Genomic DNA, 23560 nt, shown 5'->3' with positions numbered 1-23560 from the left:
AAATGCCCGAAGTTTATCACACAATATCGCAGTTAACGTGAAATAATATGAAGTTAAACCACAGTTAAAGCGGGGGGAAATGGCAGCTTTTTATTTTCGCAACATCCTGAAAGTTAGAAGCTGCCAGTTATTTTGTTTTAGAAACAATTTATTGTGATTAACTCCCTGAATTTGCAAGTTTTGTTTATATTTGAATGTACTTTAAATCGCATTTAACTCCCGTTTGCCTGTGGGATCTCGCTAGTATGAAACAGAGGATGGCACTAGGCTAAACTGTGAATGCAGAAGCAACTGAGGTGTTGCTCAACTTTCAAAGATGCCTTCAACTTACTGGATCCCACACGTGTAACAGACTTCTCACTGTGTGGATATAAGATACTCTCCCAGTGTCCCCAGATGTCCCTAATCACTCCTATTGTGGAGAGGGGCAGGAGAATAAGGACCTAAAGGCTATCAGCCCGAAGCCATGTTTTTGCCAAGCCACTCTGTAGTGTAGCTAACATCAACATTCTCACAAATCAGCTTTTCTCATTTGCCCAGAACATGAGCATAGCCAGACTGAATTGTCTGGCAGGAACCTTCAGGAGACTTCAAACAAACAGGTCATTTAGGTTATGTATATGATTAGCATTAAAGATGTCTGAGCCAGGAGAACTTATACTAAGTCTCCTCCAAGCTGAATATCAATAAATATACTCCTACTCCATGTTTCTCTCTGAGAGGAATCGTACCAAACATAATGCATTCTGAAGTGTGTATTGTATATGTATTGAACATATGGACATGATCATGTTGTTCAGACTATTGTGGCTGCTACAAATCAATGGAAATGTAAATCATTAGTGTGACTTTGCACTGATAGCTAATCTCTGTGAGGCATTAGACAAAATATATGAAACACAAGTTACACATATATTAAACTTGGATAAAATAAGACATTTCTCTAAGAGAAATGAAGGGATGACATTCAACTCTTTACTGTCCCCCAAAATTAAAGCCATACAGCTTCATCTGCTGTGCAGGAAAATTCCATCCCAGGCTTCCAAAAAGAATAATATAAAAATCAATTGAGCTCTGAATATGAGTATTACCTCCAAAATACCTCAGAAATACTCTGCCTTTGATACTTGGTTACCTACACACAGACACATGGATAAATGGCCATGGTTTTAAAGGTTTGCTGGTCACAAAACATTCAATGTCATTTAATTTATTTCCAGAGGTTTTTATCGTGTTTCTCTAAGTGCTGGCCAAATTGTAGCTAAATTACCTCAGATGATCCCAATGTTCATATATTTGCCAGCCTGTCAACTGACTATTGAAGGGTGCATTTAAACTGTAGAAATAATGTAGTTTGACATCACTTTAAGTGATGTAGCTCCATCCTATGGAATCACTGGGATTTGTAGTTTTATAAAATGGCTGCCAAAGAATATTGGTGCCTCACAAAACCACAGATCTCAGAATTTTGTAGGATGGAGCTATGGCAGTTCAAACTACCTTATTTCTACAATGTAGATGCACCCCTGAAAACATGGGAATATAAAAGGCAATTGAATATGGAGTCTTTGGCAACCCCAAGAACCATTTCTAAGTTACTTCAATGCTAATTTTAGAGGTTTAATATGTTTTCTAAGCATTGAATGTACATTTATTTTTAAAATCTAAAAGACTCCAGCTTTGGTATATACTGAAAAGACTCAAGAAAGAATGTTCAAAGGAATGAATGGCACTTTATGCTCCAAGACTCACATTACTGTGAACAGTATGCAAAAATAATGAGGTAACAATCTATGCTCTCTGTTATGAGCTCCAAAGCCATTTAGGAAAAGGTAAATAGAATAGTAGGCAGTGATTTAGAATAAACATATTGAATGGACCCTTCCACGCTGCTGTCTAAATTATATACTCTTTAAAAGACTCCACAAACCTATTTAAAAATGATCTGGAAAAAATGATTTGAAAAAGAAGGGAAGAAGTGAAAAAAACCACGCTTGTAAACTGTCCACGCCATCCCTTTCTAACATTCACTGACCACGGCCAGCTTGCAAGAACATCCATCAGAGGATAAGTTTACAGAGTGGACATGTCCCTAACACTGGATGTTTGCTATTGGCTCTATTCCTGGGATGCACTCCAAATCCACACATAGCAGAACTTTAAATCATCTATGGGACAGTGTAGGCAGAACAATGAGGTTATAGTTACCCCAAAGGAGAATTTCCAAAGCAAAACAGGATTTTATCCCCCCCCCCCCCCATGACAGGATCCCGGCTGATGTTTGATCCACACTTGGTTTTTATTTATTTTGAGCATGACAAACAATAGTAACAGCAACTGCAAAATAGGATATTCGCTCTACAAGAGAGCCTTCTCTTTTCATTCAGAGCATGGCCCTGTCATCACGCGCTTACTCCTCATCACTCAACACCTGGTTCCAATTTGCATGCTTCTAAACTAATAACTGCACTATATTAGTTTACACTTGTTTGATTGCCTTCTTGCCTTTAGACTCTCAGGCTGCACATACAGTACTAATACTAACAGGTTATTCTTAGTAACAGAGGAAAGTGGAGGTTGCCTTTGGAGGCTCTGCTTTCACTTTCTATCCAATTCAATTCTATTATCCCCTTCTTCTGAATTTGCCTTCTACAGGGTTCTGGTATAATTAATTCAGAACCAAGGGCTTCTTACAAAACAAACCAACAAGACAAAAAGATCAGACGCTCCAAAGGGGCTAGAAGCAGAACTGAAAATTAAAATGTATAAATTTAGTAAAAGGTTGTTATTCATTGAATTAAAACCCCAACTAAGTATTGAGAACTAAATTCATTGTTCACTCAATTAAATTAGATCTGGTAAAATAAGTGGGACTTACACAAATGGTAACTAATAAGTCTCATTCATTTCAGTGAGACTACTCTCTTTGGGAATAACTTTGAATTTGGCCTGGATGAATACAGAATTAAAATGACAAATTCCCCTGCTGACTTTTTTATCTCTGAAAAATCAGCCGCAAAAGTGAATCGGCTGCCATTTAAACTACTAAGTATGCTACTGGATGTGAAAAACTTTACTTTCACAGCATCACTGTCAAACCTCCGTTAGCTAAAGCAACAGGGGATTCTGTTCTTGTGGCCTGAGATCTGGTCTTATAAAGGGGCTGGGAAAATGTAAGTATTGGAAATAAACCTCCTCATCTAGTTTTTCCAAAATAAGTCTGGTTTCACAGATTCACAAGATGCATGTTTCTAAAACTTGTCCAAGTAAGCAAGTATTCTAATCTGGACAACAAATTAAAGAAAGCACCCATGCCAGGTCAGCCTGGACCTAGAAGGTTGCAGGAAGTTGTTTTCAAACAGATTTATTTCAACATTTGATCTATAAAATTACTATGTTCATTCCCAAAATAGCTAAGGAACTCCCACTAGCAACTTATTAGGGATACACCTTAATAAGTCTAAAATGGAAACGACAACAGAAAGCACTTTTACCACAGCAATTCGTATAGTAGTAAACGTCTCTCTGAGCTCCCTGCCTTGTAACAATCTCTGATTTGAGATCTATCCAATTTTGCTCCTTTTGTAGCCAGATTTAATTGTTTCTAAGGTCTGCTCAGTTACAGTGAGCCAGGTTTCAGTGTCAATATGAGGGTCCCTATGAGTAGAGACGTGTACATACAAGCAGAGGGAGAGCTTGGTTAAAAAGCATCCTTATAAACCACCCTTTGGCGGCACAGACATTTCATAACTAATTGCTCTGTACTGATCACAGATATCAGCCATATCTTCCAAAAGGCTAGTTAAGTCTATATATGGTCAGAAGATTGCAGGGCCAGAATATTTGTTTTGTTCTGCTAGAATCAGATAGCTTTGTGCCCATCTCTTACTCCAGTGGGTTGGAGCTAGATCACTCGAGAGAAGGTTGATCTGCTGGGGAATTAAAAACCTACAAGTCCTCTTTGTTGCTTGTGTCAACGATTAAAGCCAAAAGAGATGGGTAAGGAAGGCTGCAATATGGAAGCAACAAGTGATCTTGCGTTTACAAGAAGGCGCGCTGTGTATGACATACCTGTGCAAATCCACCTCAGCCAGGGAGCGGACCCACTGTGTGTGCACCTTTTTGCCAATTCTCACACCTTTATACTTGAGGTTTCAAACTATACACACAGACCCATTCCTCTTTCTCTAAGTATAAATGTGGAAAGTTGTAAAACAGGTTTATTTGTGTGATTGCCTTCTGTGGAGGTACCACTTCCACAGGTCATTTTTAAATCATATTCAAAGGATGCATAAGATTTTAGACATGCAATCCCAATTCACGTGGTTAAGTGGTGTCTCTAGTGAAAGTTCCCAGCTGGGTCTAGATTCTTTTCTGCTTTCCTCCCCTTTCTAGTCTCCAGCCATATGAGCCTTCTACCTTTTCTATTCCAACAAATTTTATTATGTTATTTATAATTTGCACTCTAGTTAGTGCACTCAAGGCAATTTATAGCAACAAAAAGTAGTCAACAGGCCATCTGAAAGAATGAAACAGATATTTTAAATAGCAGTAAAAGAGCAAGCACACCAGCAGTCTTCAACAATTATTATTGATAAGGTCCTGCTGATTTCCAAATTTTGGGTAAGGGCTCTTTAACGGCAAAATTTCTAAAACAATACAGAGAGAACTAGGAATTTCTCTCTTGGCTGGGTATCACAAAAGCATGGAGCTATAATGGAAAAAAATATGATTCTGCATTCTCTTCAGAAGAGAGAAAACTCAAAATGCAAAGGATAGGAGAGTGGTCTCAGGTACACTGGGCCAGGACAATTAAAGCTTTGTAGCATAGATGGGGAGCATGTAGCCCTGCTGGCATTGTTGACTGTGGCTCCCATCATCCCACACTACCACTGTTTGTGTGGGTTACAGCTTATGGGAGCTGAAATCCAAAAATGTCTAAAGAGCTGCATATTCTTCATCCTTGCTTTACAGGTTTAACATTTCCTGAATCATGCTTGTATATAAACTGTCAGGAGATAGGAGGCTGTCAGATCAGCCTTCTTTACTATTAGAGATACCAATAGAAGAACATTATTTGACACTATTCTTCCTGGCTAGCTAATAATAATAATAATAATAATAATAATAATAATAATAATAAACTGTTTATTTTTATACCGCTTTTCCTCGAGATCAAAGCAGTTCACATCTACTAAAACTATGACATATGTCATAATACAATATAAAAACAGCTAATTGTTTTGTTTTCTGTTAGGAGTAACACAGTAAAGAGGTAGGATAAGAAGTTGAGCAATAGGGAGCATGGAATGGTGGGCTGGGGTTGGTGGGCTGCACCTCTCCAACTGACCTGAAGATCTTGGAAGGTCCCATATCTTGCCTCCACTACACATTTACTTTAATTTTGGGAGGATTTTAATATATATATATATTTGCTACAGTGCCTCCCACACCCTCAAGAGGGTGCTGGGGAACAATTCTGCTTCCTTTTTGCCCATACTCCAATCCATTTTAGACTCAGGAAAGTCCTTTTTTAAAAAAAACAACAAGAAGCTGATTTATGGTTGACTTCCTGGCTACAAGGCTCCTGCTGGGACCAAAACAGCCCAAGGAAGGTGGATGTGGTGAAATTACCCCACATAATCTTTAGAGGGCATGGTGGTAATTTTGTTGTTGTTGTTGTTTGCAAAAATTGGAGGATGCTAGGAGCCCAGGAAACCTCTAGAATGGAGCTGGGGGCCCATGTAGCCCTTGATCTGTATGGTGGACCCTTGGTATCCAATGCTATTTGGTTCCAGGGCCAAAATCCATAGATGTCCAAATCACATTAAATACAATGGATAGTAAAATGGTGTACTTTATTTAAAATGGCAAAATCCAGGATTTCTTTTAGGAATGTATTTATTTTTTGAATATTTTCATGGTTGAAATATTTTTTCAACCATGGATGCTTGAATCTATGGACAAAAAAAATCTGTGGATATGGAGAGCCAACTTACTTTTCTGACTCCTACAAAATGTGTGAAATAATGACAAAGGGTTGATGGCTGGGAGTGACATTCTCACATCCTCCCACTGGCTATGTTGTTCCTAGGACCATGTAGAGTTGGCTCTTGGTATTTGCTGGAGTTTTGTTCCAGGACACCCTGTGGATACCAAAATCTGTGGATGCTCAAGTCCTATTAAATACAATGGCATAGTGAAAATGTTGTCCCTTATATAAAATGGCAACATCAAGGTTTGGCTTGGGAATTTATTATTTTTCAGTATTTTCAAGTCATGGATGGTCGAATCCATGGATAAAAAAATCCATGGATACAGATAGCCAACTGTATATTGCACATTGGCTGGTTTTTCCATACAAAAAAGGGCATATAGTATATCTGGTATCAAGTATATGTTCCTCACTGCTCTTGCTTCTACTAGTGACTCTTTGCTTCTACCACTTTTCAGAGATCAACTCTATGGGTCTATGGGTTCTGCTGCTGATGTGGCAAGAGATTCAGCAACATTCAGAATCATTAACAAGAAAGCAAACACACATTCTCTTTTAGCCAAAACCTTTCTGATAATGTCCCCTCTTTAACAGAAAACCTAATGTTTCCTCTTTAGCAGAAAACCCTGGAAGGGGGATTCTGGGAGTTGTGCTTCCCCTACCTGCTCCCCTCTCCCAGTTTCCATGCTGGCTCCTTTGCCTCAAGCATCACTGTTGCACTCTCACAAACTTTTTGCAAACTGTTAGTGACTTGCATTTGGGTTCCACGTTCTATCAAGCAGAAAGCAATTGGGGCCAGCTACACTGATAAGAAGTCATAGCAAAATGCTCTGGAGAACATCTTTCATCCCCTTGGAACTGACTTTTCTGCTTGACTGAGAAGGGTGAGCCCAAAAATCTAACTGCTCTGTAACTTCATTCTCGTTTAACTGGAGCAAAAGCCTTAACAATGCAAAATAATTTTTATTGAGTTGGACAAGGAACATGCAAGTTAAATGTTATTTTCTAACTTTTCTTTTGCACAAAATGCCTTAAATAATAGAACTGTGTGCTTTCTTCTCCCCAAAATATCCCTTTATTGATTTCCATCAGTACTGCATGAAATCACAGTATTAGACTTCCCCTATTAATGGGATCAGACACACAAGTCTTGTTATATTAGTGATTTTCACAGTGTAACTTAGTAAGCTATTTTTAATGCTCTGTTGAAGGCTTGCCAGGGTGATCATATTATGACATTTGATAGCAGAGGTACAATCATTTTGGCCCAGTTTGCTTGATTTGAAATTGTTAGGAGTGCAAAGGAATGTGACCCATCCATAGGAGCAAAGGCTAGGGGAGAAGAACTGATCAGAGGGGAAAAATCAAAGAGTCTGCTTTCATTTCAGGGTCTGCTGGGACAAAATGAAACAGCAAAGCAAATGGAGAATGGAGCTGCTCTTTGTGCTTAAATACAGTGGGCCAAATGCCTCGCAGCTACTACTAAAAAGAGATACATTTTTAATCTCCTGGCTTCTTTGCAGGCTTTGACTGCCATACCATTTGCCCCGTTAGTATAACATCTTATTCTATGCAACAGATGTATAGTTCTTCAGTTAAAGTGAGCTAATTGCATAGGTATTCCTATCTCACTACTTGCTTACACACAGCTTGCCACAAAATTGCAGAGGCCTCCCATTGGGATCTGCCCAGTGTAAAATGTCTTTGTACAGAAGGAAAACTGAAGACCAATTTGGAAGACCAAGGCTATAGGGGCTATCATGTCTCATGACAACTAGCAGTTCTGTAAACAGGGAAGGGAAGGGAAAGCACATCAGCATAGGAACTGGCCTTATAGTAGGTCAATCTGTTTATTTGATCTAGTATTGTCTACCCTAACTGGTAGGAGCACTTCCATCTGACAGGCAGAGTGGTCTTTCCCATCTTCTGCTACCTGCCTCTTTTAATTGGAAACCCCAAGATTGAACCTCAGTCCTTCTGCATGCAAAACACATGCTGCACCACTGACTTGTAGCTCTGCCTCCCTACAGGACTGAGTGAGCCAGATATGGATGAGGTGGACAGTTCAACTGGATAAGGAAAGTAGTATACTGAGAGTGTATCCACACTGCAGAATTAAAGCAATTTGACACCACTATAACTGCAATGACTCTAACATACAGAATCAGGTTAATTTGGTGAGACACCAGAATTCTCTAACAGGCCAAGGCCCTGAGCAGATGGACCAGGAAAGCATAGGCTGACCTCATGTTATTCTGGCCCAAGTGCTCGCCCAGGTCAGTCCCTGGGCTGGTACAGGGACAGGCAGGTGTTTACATGCCTATCCCCATGCCAACCTGGGGACCCACTACTGGCATGTGCTCCTTGCCTTTCTGTGCCATTGCTCCTACTGAGATACCCACCCCTATTGCCACATCTGATGTGGAAACAGGGCACCTGGCTATACCCATGTGGCCAGGTGCCCCATTCCCACATCAGACACAGCGACAGGCAGCTTTTCAATAGGAGCGATAGTGCAGAAAGGCAAGGAGCACAGGGGAGCCATTTGCACAGCCAGGCTTTGTTGCGGAGTTTCCAGGAATTTCTGTGGCAAACCAAGGGTCAAATTGATCCAGGTTAAGGGCTGTTTATTCTGGGATTAGGCCAGATCTACTGGATTTGCATCTGGTCTGCCAGGATGGCAACTGATCTGGGTTTTGGTCTGCTTTGCCAAACAGGATGACATGAGGCCAGAGGGAACATGGACCTTTTGGCCTGTATGTACAGCCCCTAGTAGAATGTTTCACCAAACTATAAATCCCAGGAATCCACGAACAATGACTGTTAAAGTGGTGTCAGGCTGCTTTAATTCTGCAGTGTGGATACATCTTGGGTTTGCTGATCAGCTTTAGAGAGGCTGGGAGAGGGTAAGGTCATCTCATCATTTATTTATCCAATAGTTTTTTGTGGGTTTTTCGGGCTAGGTGGCCATGTTCTAGAAGAGTTTCTTCCTGATGTTTCACCAGCATCTGTGGCTGGCATCTTCAGAGACATGGCCACATAGCCCGAAAAACGGACAAAAAACTATGGATGCCAATCATGAAAGCCTTTGACTATTTATCCAATGTTTAGTCCAGTAGTTTCTACCTTTGGGGTTGCAGATGTTGTTGGATTGTAACTCTCATAATTTTTAGCCAGAAAGACCTATGTTCAAGGCTGGTGAGGGTGGCAGGCCAATAACATTTGGGGGCCAAAGGTTAGTAACCACAGGTTAAGACTGATGAATTTTTCAAATCAGATGTATCTTTTTGCACTTCCTCACTTTAGACACAGCTCACTGGGAGCGTATCTCTGATTAACATTCCCTACATTCAAGGCTGCTAGAGGGAGCCTAAACCTTGGCAAAGTTTCCATATACAGCCATAATCAGTGATTAATAAAGAGAACATGAATAATCCCATGCTGAACTTCCACAAACACGTCGCTGGTTTATGCACCACACAGTGAGTGTGTACAAAAAGGGAGGCCTTTGCTTCTAGTAAGGGAAGCAAACAGTAAGATCCAAAGAAACTGAGGCAAACACTGCACCCACATTCTGCTACATAGCCATACCCGAAATCTGTTGTGACTCAGTGCCATTCTGCTCACTTGCCAACCTGAATTTTAACTACTGCCACATCCTTGAGAATACAACAACTATTCTGCTGTTATACAAGGTGGCATTCCCCAATCTCTGATGTGCTGGACTCCAACTTCCATCATCCTTAGCTAATACAAAACATTTACTTGCAAAAAAACAATACACCATCTGCCTTTAACAACCAATGGTTTACTCCCGGGTTAATGTTAATACAGCTGCAGCCTTAACCTGGGTGGAATGTTAAAGAATCTGAGTAAACACTCTCTTACGAGATAACTGCACTACACTCCTATAATGTTGCTATTCCACTTTAACTGCTCTGGTTGCCTGCAATTGCATTCTGGGCTTTGCAGTTTAAGGAAGGGCATTTAGAATTCTCAGCCAGCGAGCTTTTAGGGCTGATTCAACTACAAACCCCAGAATGAAACAGGAGGCAGCCAGAGTAGTAAAAGTGGAATAGCAGCACTGTAAGAGTGTAGTGCAGTAATATAGTAAGTAAGGAAGTATGTTTGCATAATACATTAATTTGATTAGAATGGGATCTGTTACAATACTTAACATAATGGTTTAATCTTGATTTTGCAGCAGTAAATATCCTATAAAATGGACTTCCAAACATGCCACCATTGCGGTAAAGAGTGAATGTGAACTTTCCAGATAAAACCTGAGCCAGGCCTCATCTAAAGATTTCATATTTAGTGTCAAAATTCAGCCTTGGGATTTGTGAATTACTGTATATACTTGTCTATAGGTTTAAAATGTATGCTCCAAAAGTGACCCCAAAATCCCAGGTCGACTTATTTATGGGCCAGTATGGTAATGTGATAGGAGTTCTTTCAGATTTCCTCATGCAGTCAGGAAAGCAGTTTCTTTCTTTCTTTCTTTCTTTCTTTCTTTAGCCAAGCAGAAAGAGTCCTGGGTGACTGATTGATTGATTGATATTGCTGTTTAAGAGTCCCTCTCCCGCCTGCACACCTCACTGTCTGGGAGTGAAGGCTGAAATCAAGGCTGAAACACTGAAGCAAAAAGCCTCAATTAGAGTCCCTCTTGCTGTGAGCACACATACACAAACTGAAGGAGCCTCCAAGTTTTACCCTCAACTTATCCATGGGGCATGGCAAAATCCATAATTTTGGCTGCCAAACCTGCCATCAACTTATATCTGAGATCAATTTATAGTCAAGTATATACAGTAAACATGCACAAGACATCTTCCCTTCACTACTGAAGTCACAGGGAGGCCTTTGCATGTACACAGTTGGAGCAATAGGGAAAATCTCCCAGGCAAGAGAATATTACTTGAGGCAAACTCCCATCTTACAGGGCTTCTCGCACAAAAGAGGATGCAGAGAGAAACTGACCTCGCAGCCTCCTTTTGTGCTTTTGCAAACAGGTCTTGAATTGCAAACAGATGGGTGCTGCTCTCCAGCCCCTAATAACCTCCACAAGAAGGCTGCAGCTTGCTTGAAAACACCTTCAGGAATTCTGGCGAGAGCCCTGTAGTGACAATGATGTTTATGGGATGTGTGTGTCCATCAGGAAGGAATCTGTCATGTTTGCACTGTTATTATGATTCTTCCCGCTCTATTAACATCCTTGTTAGTAACCACAAGTTTTTCTGAAAGCAGCCTTGGCAGCTTGCATGCATCTACAGCACAGCCTGTGCAAGGCAGTGTGGAGGGAGGCAACATTCGTCAAATCCCTAAATTGAACAGGTGGGGAAGGGTGGGCAAGAGGAATTGCTGTCACTGTGGCAAACCCCAAGTCAGCTACGGGTTCATGGTTGTCAATATGCAGCTAACACTAATCTTCTTCAGCTCCTGGCATGGACCTCCGAACTGAGCAGCTAAAGGACAGATCTCTCTGCTAGTGTTTCAAAGCCACAGCACAAAGGTAAACAGCTCCCTGCAGTTTATGATACATGGACAAGGAAGAAAGGGTTATAAGAACAAAGCAAAGTCCTTTTGCCTTCTTCCTTTGATTGACTAACACAAGAGGGTAGATTCAGAAGACTGGCTTGTACTACTGTAAAGCCAGGAGCAACATCTTGACATCTTGTGTAGGTGGATGGCCTGCTTCAAGCATAATTCCTCACTGTGATTGAGGGCCAGTTCAGATGGTGAAAATAATCCAGGATAAATCTGGGCTGAATTTTTGTTGTTCACATGCATTTTGAATGCGTCCAATTAAGTATAGGGTGTGTGTCAGGCTTCCAAAAAACCAACTTAACCCAGGATTATCAATATCAGGGAGTTTTCCTGAGTTTTTAAAACAGATTTGCATAGTCAGCAGTGTAAATAACTATTTATGTAAAATAAACTAGATTAAAACTCTGCATGCCTTGACTGTGCTTTGAATACATTCACATCCTTGATTCCATCTTTATTTGAGTGCTGGCATGTGTGACCAACAGAACTCACAGAGACGCACATAGATGTGGTTCCATAGTGTGAATAACAAACCCAGAATGCGTGAATGAGATTATTCACGTCATTTCCCTAAAAGATTGATGTCTGTATGACCCCTGAGTGTCACCTGCATAGGCCCATGTGTGCTTACTTCTGCCCTCCCTTTGACCACCAACAGATTGGACATTTTTGCTTTCATTTTTACTTAACTGCAGTTCAGTACTAGATCTGAACTGTAAGCAATAATTAATATTACCTAGAGATGGAAATCTTTGCTATTTGTCATTCTTACATATGATTGTAAAATATTTCCAAAGGTTTCTCCCTGTTGGGCAGCACTGCTAGAGTTTTTCTGCAACTTCTCATGATTTTCCATGCTCCATTTTTCATGTAGCTGTACAAAATCTTGCCTGACTTAAAATTACACTTTACTTATTTTTAGTAGGTTCATTTCAAATATTCATTACATTCTTGATTTTAACTATAGAGCTTGGAAGTAACTAGTTACAGTTTACTTCCAATTAATTAATTTCCTATAATAAGAAAGGGATAATCACACTATACTGTAATTGTAATTTAACAAAGGACAAATTTACTCATTTAGCAGTGTACCTGTAACTTATGAATTAGTTTCATTGTTATGAAGATGTACCTTCATTAAATAGTAGAAGAATGGTTCAAGTGCTGACTTGTGCTGTTGCCCTTTACTCTGTGGCAGATGTTGAGATGCTTGTGGGGTGGGCAGGATGAGAGTGTATTTCGTGCCACAGTTTTTGCTGGATGTCTTCAATACACTCATTTAGCACAGATAACTGAATATTAAAGTCAACCCTCCTTATCCACGGATTTTTTATTCACAGATTCAAGCATCCACAGCTTGAAAGTATTCAAAAAAAGTATAAATTCCAAATAGCAAGCCTTGATTTTCTATTTTATATAAGGGACACCATTTTATTATGCTACTGCATTTAACGGGACTTGAGCATCCACAGATTTTGTTATCCACGGGGGATCCTGGAACCAAACCCCAGTGAATAACAAGGTTCCACTGTATTAGCAAGGGGTGTTATTTTTGACTTGTACCCAGATGGATTACTGGACTAGAACCACTATTCCTTTGGAAGTTTGTGTGTATGATTTCAGCTGACTCAAAGATTTCTGTGTGGCACATAACCCATTTCCTTATTCAGATTTGACCATCATGGGTGGTGTAAAGCTGCCATGTTTGAGAGTGTATTATATTCTCACCAAGCATTAGGTTGCACACGAGGCTTATCAGAAAAAAACAACAACACTTTTTCACAGAGTCCAATTCGTCTCGTCACAGGTTTGCAAATATTAAGTTCAAAAGTTGAGTTTGGAGTGAGTACTGTCAGTTCTTTATTTATTAATAGATATGTTGTCTGCCACTGGCATGGCAGCAATATACTTGGGAGTTCCTGGGCCCCACATATTGAGCTAGAAATGATGTTATGTCTCATAGTCACCATGGTAAAGGAGATATGGATGACCAGGTACAGGGTGTGGATATTTCAGACTACAGCAAAAGTCAGTCTTCTAAGCCTTCCCTTCAAAATGCTTTCTAGGACAAATTCAGAGATCAGATGTACACAGAAACTTTAAACACCATTGATTTGAATGGGGATATACTGCACTTCTGAACATTTTAAAACTAACATAGCTCTGCCCAAAGCCCTCCATTATTCTTTCAGTCATTACCTATCCCTTGAGGCTCACAATCTTGCAGTGTTCTGTATGCCTCTGTCTAGCACAGGGATGGACAACTGTCAGGGGTTAGAATAGTGTCCTTCCAGAAAACCTTGGATGACTGCACTCCCACCTTCCAACATTTACATTGTTCCCTTAAGGGCCACAAAGCAGCCCTGGAGGTTCCACTTTCCTCAACCATGTCCTAGCACTTTACAAAAGGTGTATATGAGATATAGGCATTTGAGGGTGTTTCTCAAATGCATGAAGATTATCACATGATGGTTCTCCATTTAATTATTCTACATTGCCTAACTGTGGGAATGGACTGAACTGAACAAAGATGTTCAAGGTGATATGAAAACTTCAGCTGACTCAACTGATTTTACACTAGGCTCAGAAGGGAAAGCAACAGGTTTGTTTAGAGAAGGAGGGACTGTGCCAAAGGAGGCCCCTCAATGCATTGTTGCTGATGGTCCCATGAAAACCGGGACCCAGATCCAGCTGAAGGTCCTTGATTTAATCGCTGTCACATTCAGTTAAATGGCATCAGGTGCAGACCTTGGGAAAGGTTATTTTTGGGACCACAGTTCTCAGATTCTGGAGGGCTGTAGCCCAAACAAACAACTCTTTGAAATTGTGAGGAGGTCATTGGAGCGACATCCAACTGAGATTCTGCAGAGGAACTGCAACAGTAGACATACCCTTCCACAATTTTTCACAGATGAAAAAGCATGTGTGGTTAAGCAACATAAGAGTATGGTCAAGATGGTAAAAGTTACTAACTAGGAAAAGCTCCAGCTGTTTGCTTTTGCCTGAGATTACAGAAAAGGACAAAACTTTGCCCCTTCTCTCCTCTCCATTTACTAAGTCAATAGAGTACAGTGGACCCTTCCCATCCTTGGGGGTTCAATTTTGCCCCCCCCCCCCCAATATGGATGCTCCAGCTTCATATTATTCAATGATTGGCGGTGTGAACACATCCATGTCAGTGTATCTGCAAGCATATTAATAATATGGGGCATGGCGAGGCACATATGCTCCAGTCCATGGATAGCTAGTCTACTTATGTGGCTGAACCACTGCATAAACTACTTTTGCACTTTGAGCTCAGTGTGCACCAACTGAAGTAAGCTGCAGAGAAAATGGGAAAGTGGGAGAAGGAAAGAAATTGGGACATTATAGAAACAGCTGGAAAACTGGGACAACACAAAATTAATCAGGACTGTCCCCCCCCAAATTGGAACAGTTAGAGGACAAGCATTTGGCACTTTTATTCATTCCTATAGCAGCTTGCATAATTATCCAATGAATACAGGTTCTTGTTGCAGTTCTTCAATGTTCTTACCTGTAGCATTCAGGATTTACAGTCTATGACGAAGAGTAGAGGGAGTGACAAAAGGAAGATATAAGTTGTTATTAACTGCCCTTGAGTTGGGCCTGACTCATGGTGACCCTGTGGATGAGACATCTCCAAGAAAGAGAAGAAACAACAGATAACAGATTAAACTATTCGAGCAGTTAAGGAAAGAAGAGAAGCAAAAGAAAAGGGAGATAGAAACAAAACTAGAACCATGAATACAACTGCTCAATGACTAGTGCACAAGAATAAGGAAGATTACTATAATAATCAATGCAAAGAAATTGAAGAAAATAACAAAAAATGAAGAACAAGAAGAGACCTCTTCCCCAAGACCCAGGAACTCAAATGGAAGTGTAAACCAAGGGCTGGGATGTGATAAGAAGAGGGACATACTACAAGATAAGGAAGATATAAAAAGATGTTGGATGTAATACAGAGAAGAGCTATATACAAGAAATGAAAGAAATGAATGACACATGGAAGGATAAACCATATGAAGATAGACCCTAAATTCTAGAAAACGAGGTGGAAGTTGCAATAAGAACAATTGGGAAGAATAAATCACCAGGAACAGATGATATTCCAACTGAATTGCTACAATCCAAACAGACAAAATCAACTCTAGTGTTAACTCAAATATGCTAACAAATATGGAAAACAAACCAGTGGCCAACTGACTGAAAACAATCAATATACATTCCCATCCACAAAAAAGGAGACACATAGGATATGATTAAGAAGTGGAAAATATGGAACCTTCTACACACACTAAAACCTCAAATCTACAAAAGCTCATGCTAACAGCTTTTTTCCCCATTTAGCCTGAAAGGTGCTAGAAGAATCCTTTGAAAACTGATTTCCCAGACTAACAGGGCTATGTCTCTGAATACTAAAACTTTGGTTACAGTTGGTGAAAGTATGCTTTGGAGAGGCATTTGAAGACCAGAAGAGAACATGTTCCATGATTAAAGTTGGATATGTAAAAAACAAAAAGGGAAAATGGGAAGATTTGTTCAGACAGTAGAGCCTATTATTTTCCTCTAAAGCAGGGCTGAGGGAGCATGATCTTAATATTGTGAAGACCTTCAGAAATTATTGAGAACCTTCTTCGCCTTTCCTTCTCCCCATCTCCCCTGAGATAGGAAATGTTGTCATTGGGGGCAATGGAAGATGCTGTTTGTTTTTCTATCTCACAAAATATTACCTTGTAAGTTTTCTGTGCATTCTTTCACGGTACAGTCTGCTGGTTCAATCTCTCAGTCAGGAAAAACACAATTCTGTGTGACAGGGACAAGGCCACATAGAGCCAAGAATTCATCAGTGTTCAAGAGATCAGGACAGAATAACAGACCACAAAGCAGTTTGCCAGGTCTACTCATGTTGGAATAATCCTTTAAAAATGAGGAAATGAAGGGAGGGGCTGCCTTCTGGAAAGAGACCTAAAAGTATATTGGGGAAAAGAGATGTGTTGTCTGTAGGGACAACACAAGCTGGTTGTCATCTAGACTAAGGAAAAATGAATAACAAACAAAGCCATACGTAGCATAATTACTTCCATTCTTTGCTTATTCAACCAAAGGCATGGCTACAAAGGACAGGATGAAGAATCAAGGCCTAGTTGCTGAGTGCTAAATGTTGTACAAGGAGGTGTGGAGAAGGCTAGGCAAGGCAACTTGGCCTGTATACGATCAGCATCCCTGAATCCATCCAAGAAGGCAATGAATGGATGCATTAGGATTTCCAGACTGAAGATTCAAAAAAGGAAAGGGGGGAGGGGCAAGCAAACAAAACAAAACAAAAGCAAAAGCATATTCTAGTTTCTTTCTTGAGATCAGAACAGAAGAGCACTTTGTTGCTCTGGGACTCCCAACAAACCTTTAAAATAAACCTGCAGCCATCAATGGCTGATGTATATGTATAAGAACATTTCCAGAGCTTGGAAAAGTTACTTTTGTATTGCAGCTCCCAAAATCCCCCAGAATGGAAACATGGCCGCTGGCTATGCTGACTAGGAGATTCTGGGAATGGTGATCCAAAAAGTAACTTTTCCAGGCTCTGCAATGTCCTGCTTTCAGCATTCAGAACTGAGTAAGGATATACTCAAGTTCAATTCTGGAATAAAACAAAACAAAACAATTTCTGTGTTTTATTTTAATCCAGGAAAATAGCTCAATCGCCTTTGGATTTTGTCCCCACAAGAACCACAATAAGTACGGTAGATTAAGCTGTGACATGATTGAATCAAGGGCACCAGTTGAGCTACGCAGGTAAAGGTATATTTGGATGTTGTTCTTCTTACACTCAGATCTAGCACTACACCATACTTGTTCACTGGTTCTTTCATTTTAGAACGAGCATGCAACTGCAAAGCCCTCAAAAGTCTGTTTATATCTATATGCTAAATTTCCACCATATATTACAAAACACAAAATGATTGTGGATCTGCTCAAGGTACACCAGAGACACTCTTTTCTACCACTTGACCTGACAGTTGCCTCAGAGCAAAGAGCTCTCTTGCCCTCTAAAGAGGACCATCAGACATCTGTCACAGAATCAGACTTGCCCATTACGGGATTCAAAATTATTTTGTATTGGAAGCTATGGGGTATATACTTCTGATTCAAGAACAGAATGAGACTGATCTATAGTCATTACAGAGACTATATGTCACTGAAGAATTACAAGCGATTTCTGTTTTCATTTGGTTAATGTTTCTAGGTTCTACTCTTACAGGCACTTGTGTGTAGATGAAATGTAGTTTGGATTTGTAGCATGTGTTATGGAAATTTTTCTTGTGACAAAATATGCTATGAATGACTTGACTTGAAACTTTGCCAGCCTGTGTGAGCTACTATCGCAACATTAAATGACTTTTCCTTAGGGTGAAAGTTCTTGTGATAAATCATGGAAAAACTGACTTGTGCTATCTTTAGTCACAGTGCTGTTTCGCTCTCACAAGTCATTCACAGCTCTAAAAATACAGTTTATATCACCACATTCCTGGAATTCTTTCAGTTCTTACATTCTGATTTAAGTGGCATTAAAGTCCCGGCTGCAAAGTTCAAGGCTGCGGGACAGTATCTCATCAGAGGATTAGCTGTCACCTGAGTTCAATACATTATTTGCAATATTTATTTGCTCTGAGCTCCAGAGCCAACATGGAAAAATCTCCCTGTATGTACACCTACTACCTGATTATGTGGAACAAAAGCTAAAATGATCTCGGGACAAGATAATCATTTAATAAGCACTGCAATATAGATCTAAACTGAAACACATGCATGCAACAGAGGTTGCTTGCCTAGGGAATGATCTCTATATGGTGCATTCCCTAGGCAAAGAGCCCTGTTGACTCTCCAAGGCCATGAAGATCAAAACCCTAAACCACTGGGAATTGTTAGTTGTTTTTCTGGACTCATACATCTTTGCCATTTTCCAATCAATCAACTTAGAAGTCTCTCCTAAAGTATTTATTAATGTAAAGACACTAGCAAGTCCAGTACAAATCCAGTTCTCTGGATTTAATTACAACTCTCCCTGATGCTTCATAGTTTAAGCAGAACTGAACGCTTTCTAATTTTCCCTGATAGAGACCACGCAGTACGTTGTGTTCTTTATCCCAACTGGCAGCTCAACAAAGCTGAGCAATAAAAAGCTCCATTTGTGTAATAAACTGTGGTACAATCTACTACTTAGGCACAAGGTCCTTGAAAACATGCAACCTTTTCTGCACATTACATTAAACTCAAACCAGATGGACACTTACAATTCCTTGTCTTTCACTCAAGCAAGTCAAAGAATCTGTAGTTGGAGGGATCTGTTTCACCACATTTGAATCCTTCTCTTCACCCAATTTAGCCTTCTAACAAGCTGTAGGCTGAGCTGAAAGGTAGCAGCTTTCTCAGAACCAGAAAATGGTCACCACAAGGCCCATTCACATATCACCTTAGTGGAATATGGTCTACATATTCCGTACAATCCGCCCCGCACACTCAGATCAACCGGGAAGCAATTATTAAGAGTTCCGGAGGTCAGATTAGTTACTACCACCAGGAGGGCCTTCTCTATCTCGGCCCCCAATCTCTGGAACTCGCTTCCCGATGAGCTCCGCTCGGCCACCTCACTGAACCAATTTAAGAAGGGGTTAAAAACACACCTCTTCGAGCAGGCATACCCCTGACTCCTGACTCCTGACTCCCGATCTGCTCCCCCCCCCCCCTTGTCAGCACTGTTGAGTGGCACGAGATGTGGTTTTATTACTGTAGTTGGTGTTCTGATGTTTTATATGATGTTTTGTATTTTGATGGTTTTAGATTGTATTTGCACATGTTGTTAACCACTTTGATTTTTAGAAAAGTGGTATATAAATAAAAATTTTATTTATTTTATTATTACTCCCAGATGTTTGGTACATACAATATTAACACTTTAAAAGGGAGATCATATAGAAGGGACTAATCATACGATCAACATCATTGAAAGTCAGACATGCTGGCATGGAAAATAATTATACTGTATTATCTGCCCTTTCCCACTCACAGCATGTCCTGCATTTGCGGAATCATAGAAGGAACCCAAGGGTCGTCTATTCTAAGCACCTGCCAGTGCAAGAAATCACAGCTAAATCATCCCTAGCAGGTGGCCATCCAACCTCTGCCTAAAATGTTCTGACAAAGAAGAGTCCACCACTCTCCCAGGCGGTTCCACTGTTGAACAGATCTCACTATCAGGTAGTACTTGGTGTTTACATAAAGACAAAATATGCTAGTCTTGAAACATAAGAAAACTCCACTTTTATACCTACAGTATATCTTTAGAAATAAATCCAATGGGGATCAATGTTACTTAGTTCCACAGAAAGTGTATCTAGAATTGTAGCTGAAAAGACTCACAGCAAAGGCTACATAAGAACCTGGATTTCCCACTCAAGTCACTACTGGACAAAGATGCTTACTATAAACTCCTTAATTCCTGAAGGTCTCCCTTGGGGGCTGGGGGAAAGGCACACAAACATAGGGATGAAGAATATGGTTCAGTTCACATGATGTTACAAATAGTTACCAACTTCACACATTCTGAATCAATGTGCAAACCAGAACAAACTATCCTTTGGTCTGTGCACATCTAGGAGCCAGTATGGTGTCGTGTTTTGACTCTTGGACTACAACTCCAGAGATCCAGGTTCAAATCCCTGCATGGCCATGGAAGCCCATTGGGGGACCTTGGACAAGCCCCTCACTCTCAGCCTAAGAAATCCATGTAGGTTGCCATAAATCAGAAACAGTTTAAATTTAACCTAGCAAAACAATACAATTACAGTCAGCACTCCATTTTCAAAGCTCAAACCACCTCACTACTCTGGCTCTTATGGCTGTACAGTATATGCAATTAACAACACTTTGAATCTGTCTCAGTATCTTCTTAGTATACTACCGGACATAGTTATCATACACTTCTCGAACCAGATTGGGCTTTTTCAAGAGTGGGCACACCGCCATCTTTTTAAACATAGCAGGCATCCATCACCAGTCCAAAAGCATTTGCTACATGCTGGATCCATCTCATAAGCTGGCTGCTCCCACCAAATCCAAGATAAACAAGCAGGTACATGTTGGGCCACCACACTATAAGCAGCTTATCCACAGTTTCAGGTCTTTCTCTCTTTCCAGACAATAGTTGGTCAATAGGGTTTCATACTATCAGATGTTATTTATTTTTTTTGTGGCTGTTAACTACCCTTGAGTAGATTTTGACCTATGGTGAACCTCTGGAGAAGACATTACCAGAACTCCTTGTCCTCCGCTGCTCTCCTTAGTTCCTGTAAATTCATACCTGTCACCTCCTTAATAGAATCCATACATCTAGCATGTGGCCTTCCTCTCTTTCTACTAAGGAGCCCTGGTGATGCAGTGATGCAATGCCTGTACTGCAGGTACTCATTCACAAACCACAAGGTTGTAAGTTCAATACCAGCCAGGGATTCTGGGTTGACTCAGTTTGGCATCCTTCTGAGGTTGCTAAAATGAGTTCCCAGCTTGTTGGGGGCAATTGGCTTACACATTGTAAACCGATTAGGGAGTGCTTAAGTGCTGTGATACGCAGTATAGAAATGTACATTGCTATTTCTACTGCTGCATCCCTCCAGCTGTCCTAGCATTATTGTTTTTTTCCAATGAGTTGAGCCTCCTCATGATGTGTTCAAAGTACAACAGCCTCAGTTTTGTCATTTTAGCTTTCAGGGAGATTTTTGGCTTGATCTTCATTAGAACTTATTTGTTTGTCTTTTTTGGCTGTCCACGGATGTTATTGTTTATAGCTTAGTAGTGTAACCCCATTAAATCAAAGGAAACCTAAGGAATCAACACTTATAAAAGTTTAATTTATTCGATGGGTCTACTGCTTTTGGTAGTAACAAATGGACGTAGGCCTACATCTTTGGCTCCTGTCTACATCCTTCTGCAGACAATTAGCCACAAACTATCAGGATATGAATTCCTTCACTTTCCTGACTCTCTTCCCATCTTTTTGTTATTTATATGCTCAGGAAATTTCACAGTTATGACAGGACCAAACTGAATTTTTGGTGCATTCTCATGTACTGTGAATCACAACACAGGACATGCAAGGATTCCATCTTCATTAATTCTATCCTTACAACTTCAGAAAGGCATTATCCAGAGGGTGAGGTAAAATGGCAGCCACCTTAGCATACCCCAAAGTAGCACCATACTTTCCCATTTTCATATTTACACAACCTGCAGCCATACTCTCTCCCCCTCTCCCTCTTTATCCTTCACTCTAATCTGTTAAGGACTCACCATTTTTCCTCTCAGCAAATGTAGGGGCCTGGACAAATGCCCGGATGGTTACATTCCTTACTTCATTGCAAACATTGCCCTTGTGCAACACTTCTGCATTCCCACTGGGTGCATTTTTCTGGTCCAAAAGCTCCTGTTTAATCACACCATTCATCACCAGGCTTGAAGGGACTCTGTCAAGCTCCTTTTCCTCTGTGTTGAAAGTTCAGTGTTCCCAAGGATCAAGAAAAAGCTGTAAGTAGAAAAGTCATATATCACTTGATAGGGCACTGGAAAAAGGAAAGAAAGACATATACAGGGTGATTCAAAAAGAACAGTGCAAAACTGAATAAGAACAGCTTTACTTTTGCATCATTCTTTTTGAATAATCCTATATATATATATATATATATATATATAGAGAGAGAGAGAGAGAGAGAGAGAGAGAGAGAGGGAACTGTGTGTACTATTAGTAAAATTAGTACCTTTTATTAGGATAACTTAATGTTGCAAATACAGTGCAGAGGTTGCACAAGACAATATATGTTAAAAAGTGCAATACTGGGTATGTTAAAAGGAGGAACACTGACTTATTTTCACTAGTCATAGTCTAGCACAGCTAACTGGTTTTGTACAACAAAACTCTTTTAATGTTTCTCTGTGGCTCCCCCGGACTACTTGCCAGTACCAGTCTTCATCACAGTTAACATTGCCCTGATTGTAATTTTTGCATAGAGCATGGCAATCCATCCACAGCTGTAGCCATAACATCCAAAATCCTCTCTGTTTTTTGTAATTAATAAGCAACAAAGAACTAGCAATAACTGTTTATTCTTATGTTTTCAAATATTCATTTTTCTTAGCATTTCTGAGCTCTTGATGTGATGCATCTTCCCAATGGAAAGTTGTCGGTGATGACAGGACAATCCAGGAAACTGCATCTGCTCACCAAAAAACAAAAGAAAAAAACGTTGTGTGGCTGAACATTAAATCTTTGATGAATTAGGCCCAGGGCTTTGGTGACGTCTGTGCTGAACCGATATGACAGTTTTATATGGATTATGATTATTTATGTTTGTGAAAAATAGCGGACGAGAGCCAGCGAGGCAGTGTCGGAGCTCAGAGACCACCAACATCGGTGTTCTTCATGAAGCCTTTTTATATTAGTAGAGTATGTTCATTCTGCATCTTGGAGCATGTGCAACATCTTAATTTTCACTAACTGCAGCAGGATCCTTCATTGAAAGCCCAGTAGGTCACAGCATGCCCTTAGAGACGCCTGCTTTCACAACACACTCAAGTAGTGCTGGCATATTGGGTCGTCTTCCCCTTCCTCCCTGCCCCCATGTCAGATTTGGCCTCAAAACATTCCACACTGTTCCCTCACTTCAGCTTGAACTTAACATATTTACAAAGCTTAAGCATACTTGTGAGCCTCAGAACACATCTCCCATCATACACTGCTGCCAACATATAAATTGCAAGACTATACACAGAACAGGACGTGTCCTGTCTCTTCTCTGCCTATAAATATCAAAACCCATAAAGCCTCATTACAATGGTAGCTTTACATGGGTTCTTCCAAGCAAGATGAAATCTGTTGAGAAAAAGTTTCAGACAGCTCTGCACCAGTGTTTCTGATTCTGCTTAATACCAAGATGTACAGAGGGG

The 23560-nt window shown here is 40.3% G+C and overlaps 1 protein-coding gene across 1 annotated transcript in view; it reads right to left on the bottom strand.

Moving 5' to 3' along the window:
* Nucleotides 1–22085, bottom strand: part of LOC149322097 (myocardin-like) — a 130008-nt gene extending 107923 nt beyond the window's left edge. The window contains exon 1 of the mRNA XM_089534435.1: nucleotides 21911–22085. Within this exon, the coding sequence (XP_089390561.1) occupies nucleotides 21911–22064 (154 nt within the window). The 5' untranslated portion in view covers nucleotides 22065–22085. The remainder of the gene's footprint in view (nucleotides 1–21910) is intronic.
* Nucleotides 22086–23560: the final 1475 nt, after the last annotated feature.

The sequence above is a fragment of the Sceloporus occidentalis genome, unplaced genomic scaffold (genome assembly GCF_023333645.1).
Source record: "Sceloporus occidentalis isolate IW3139 unplaced genomic scaffold, rSceOcc1.0.p SCAF_1, whole genome shotgun sequence".
Lineage (NCBI taxonomy): Eukaryota > Metazoa > Chordata > Lepidosauria > Squamata > Phrynosomatidae > Sceloporus > Sceloporus occidentalis.
Note: the sequence above shows the minus strand (reverse complement) of the source record. Positions and strands in the feature narration are given on the sequence as shown.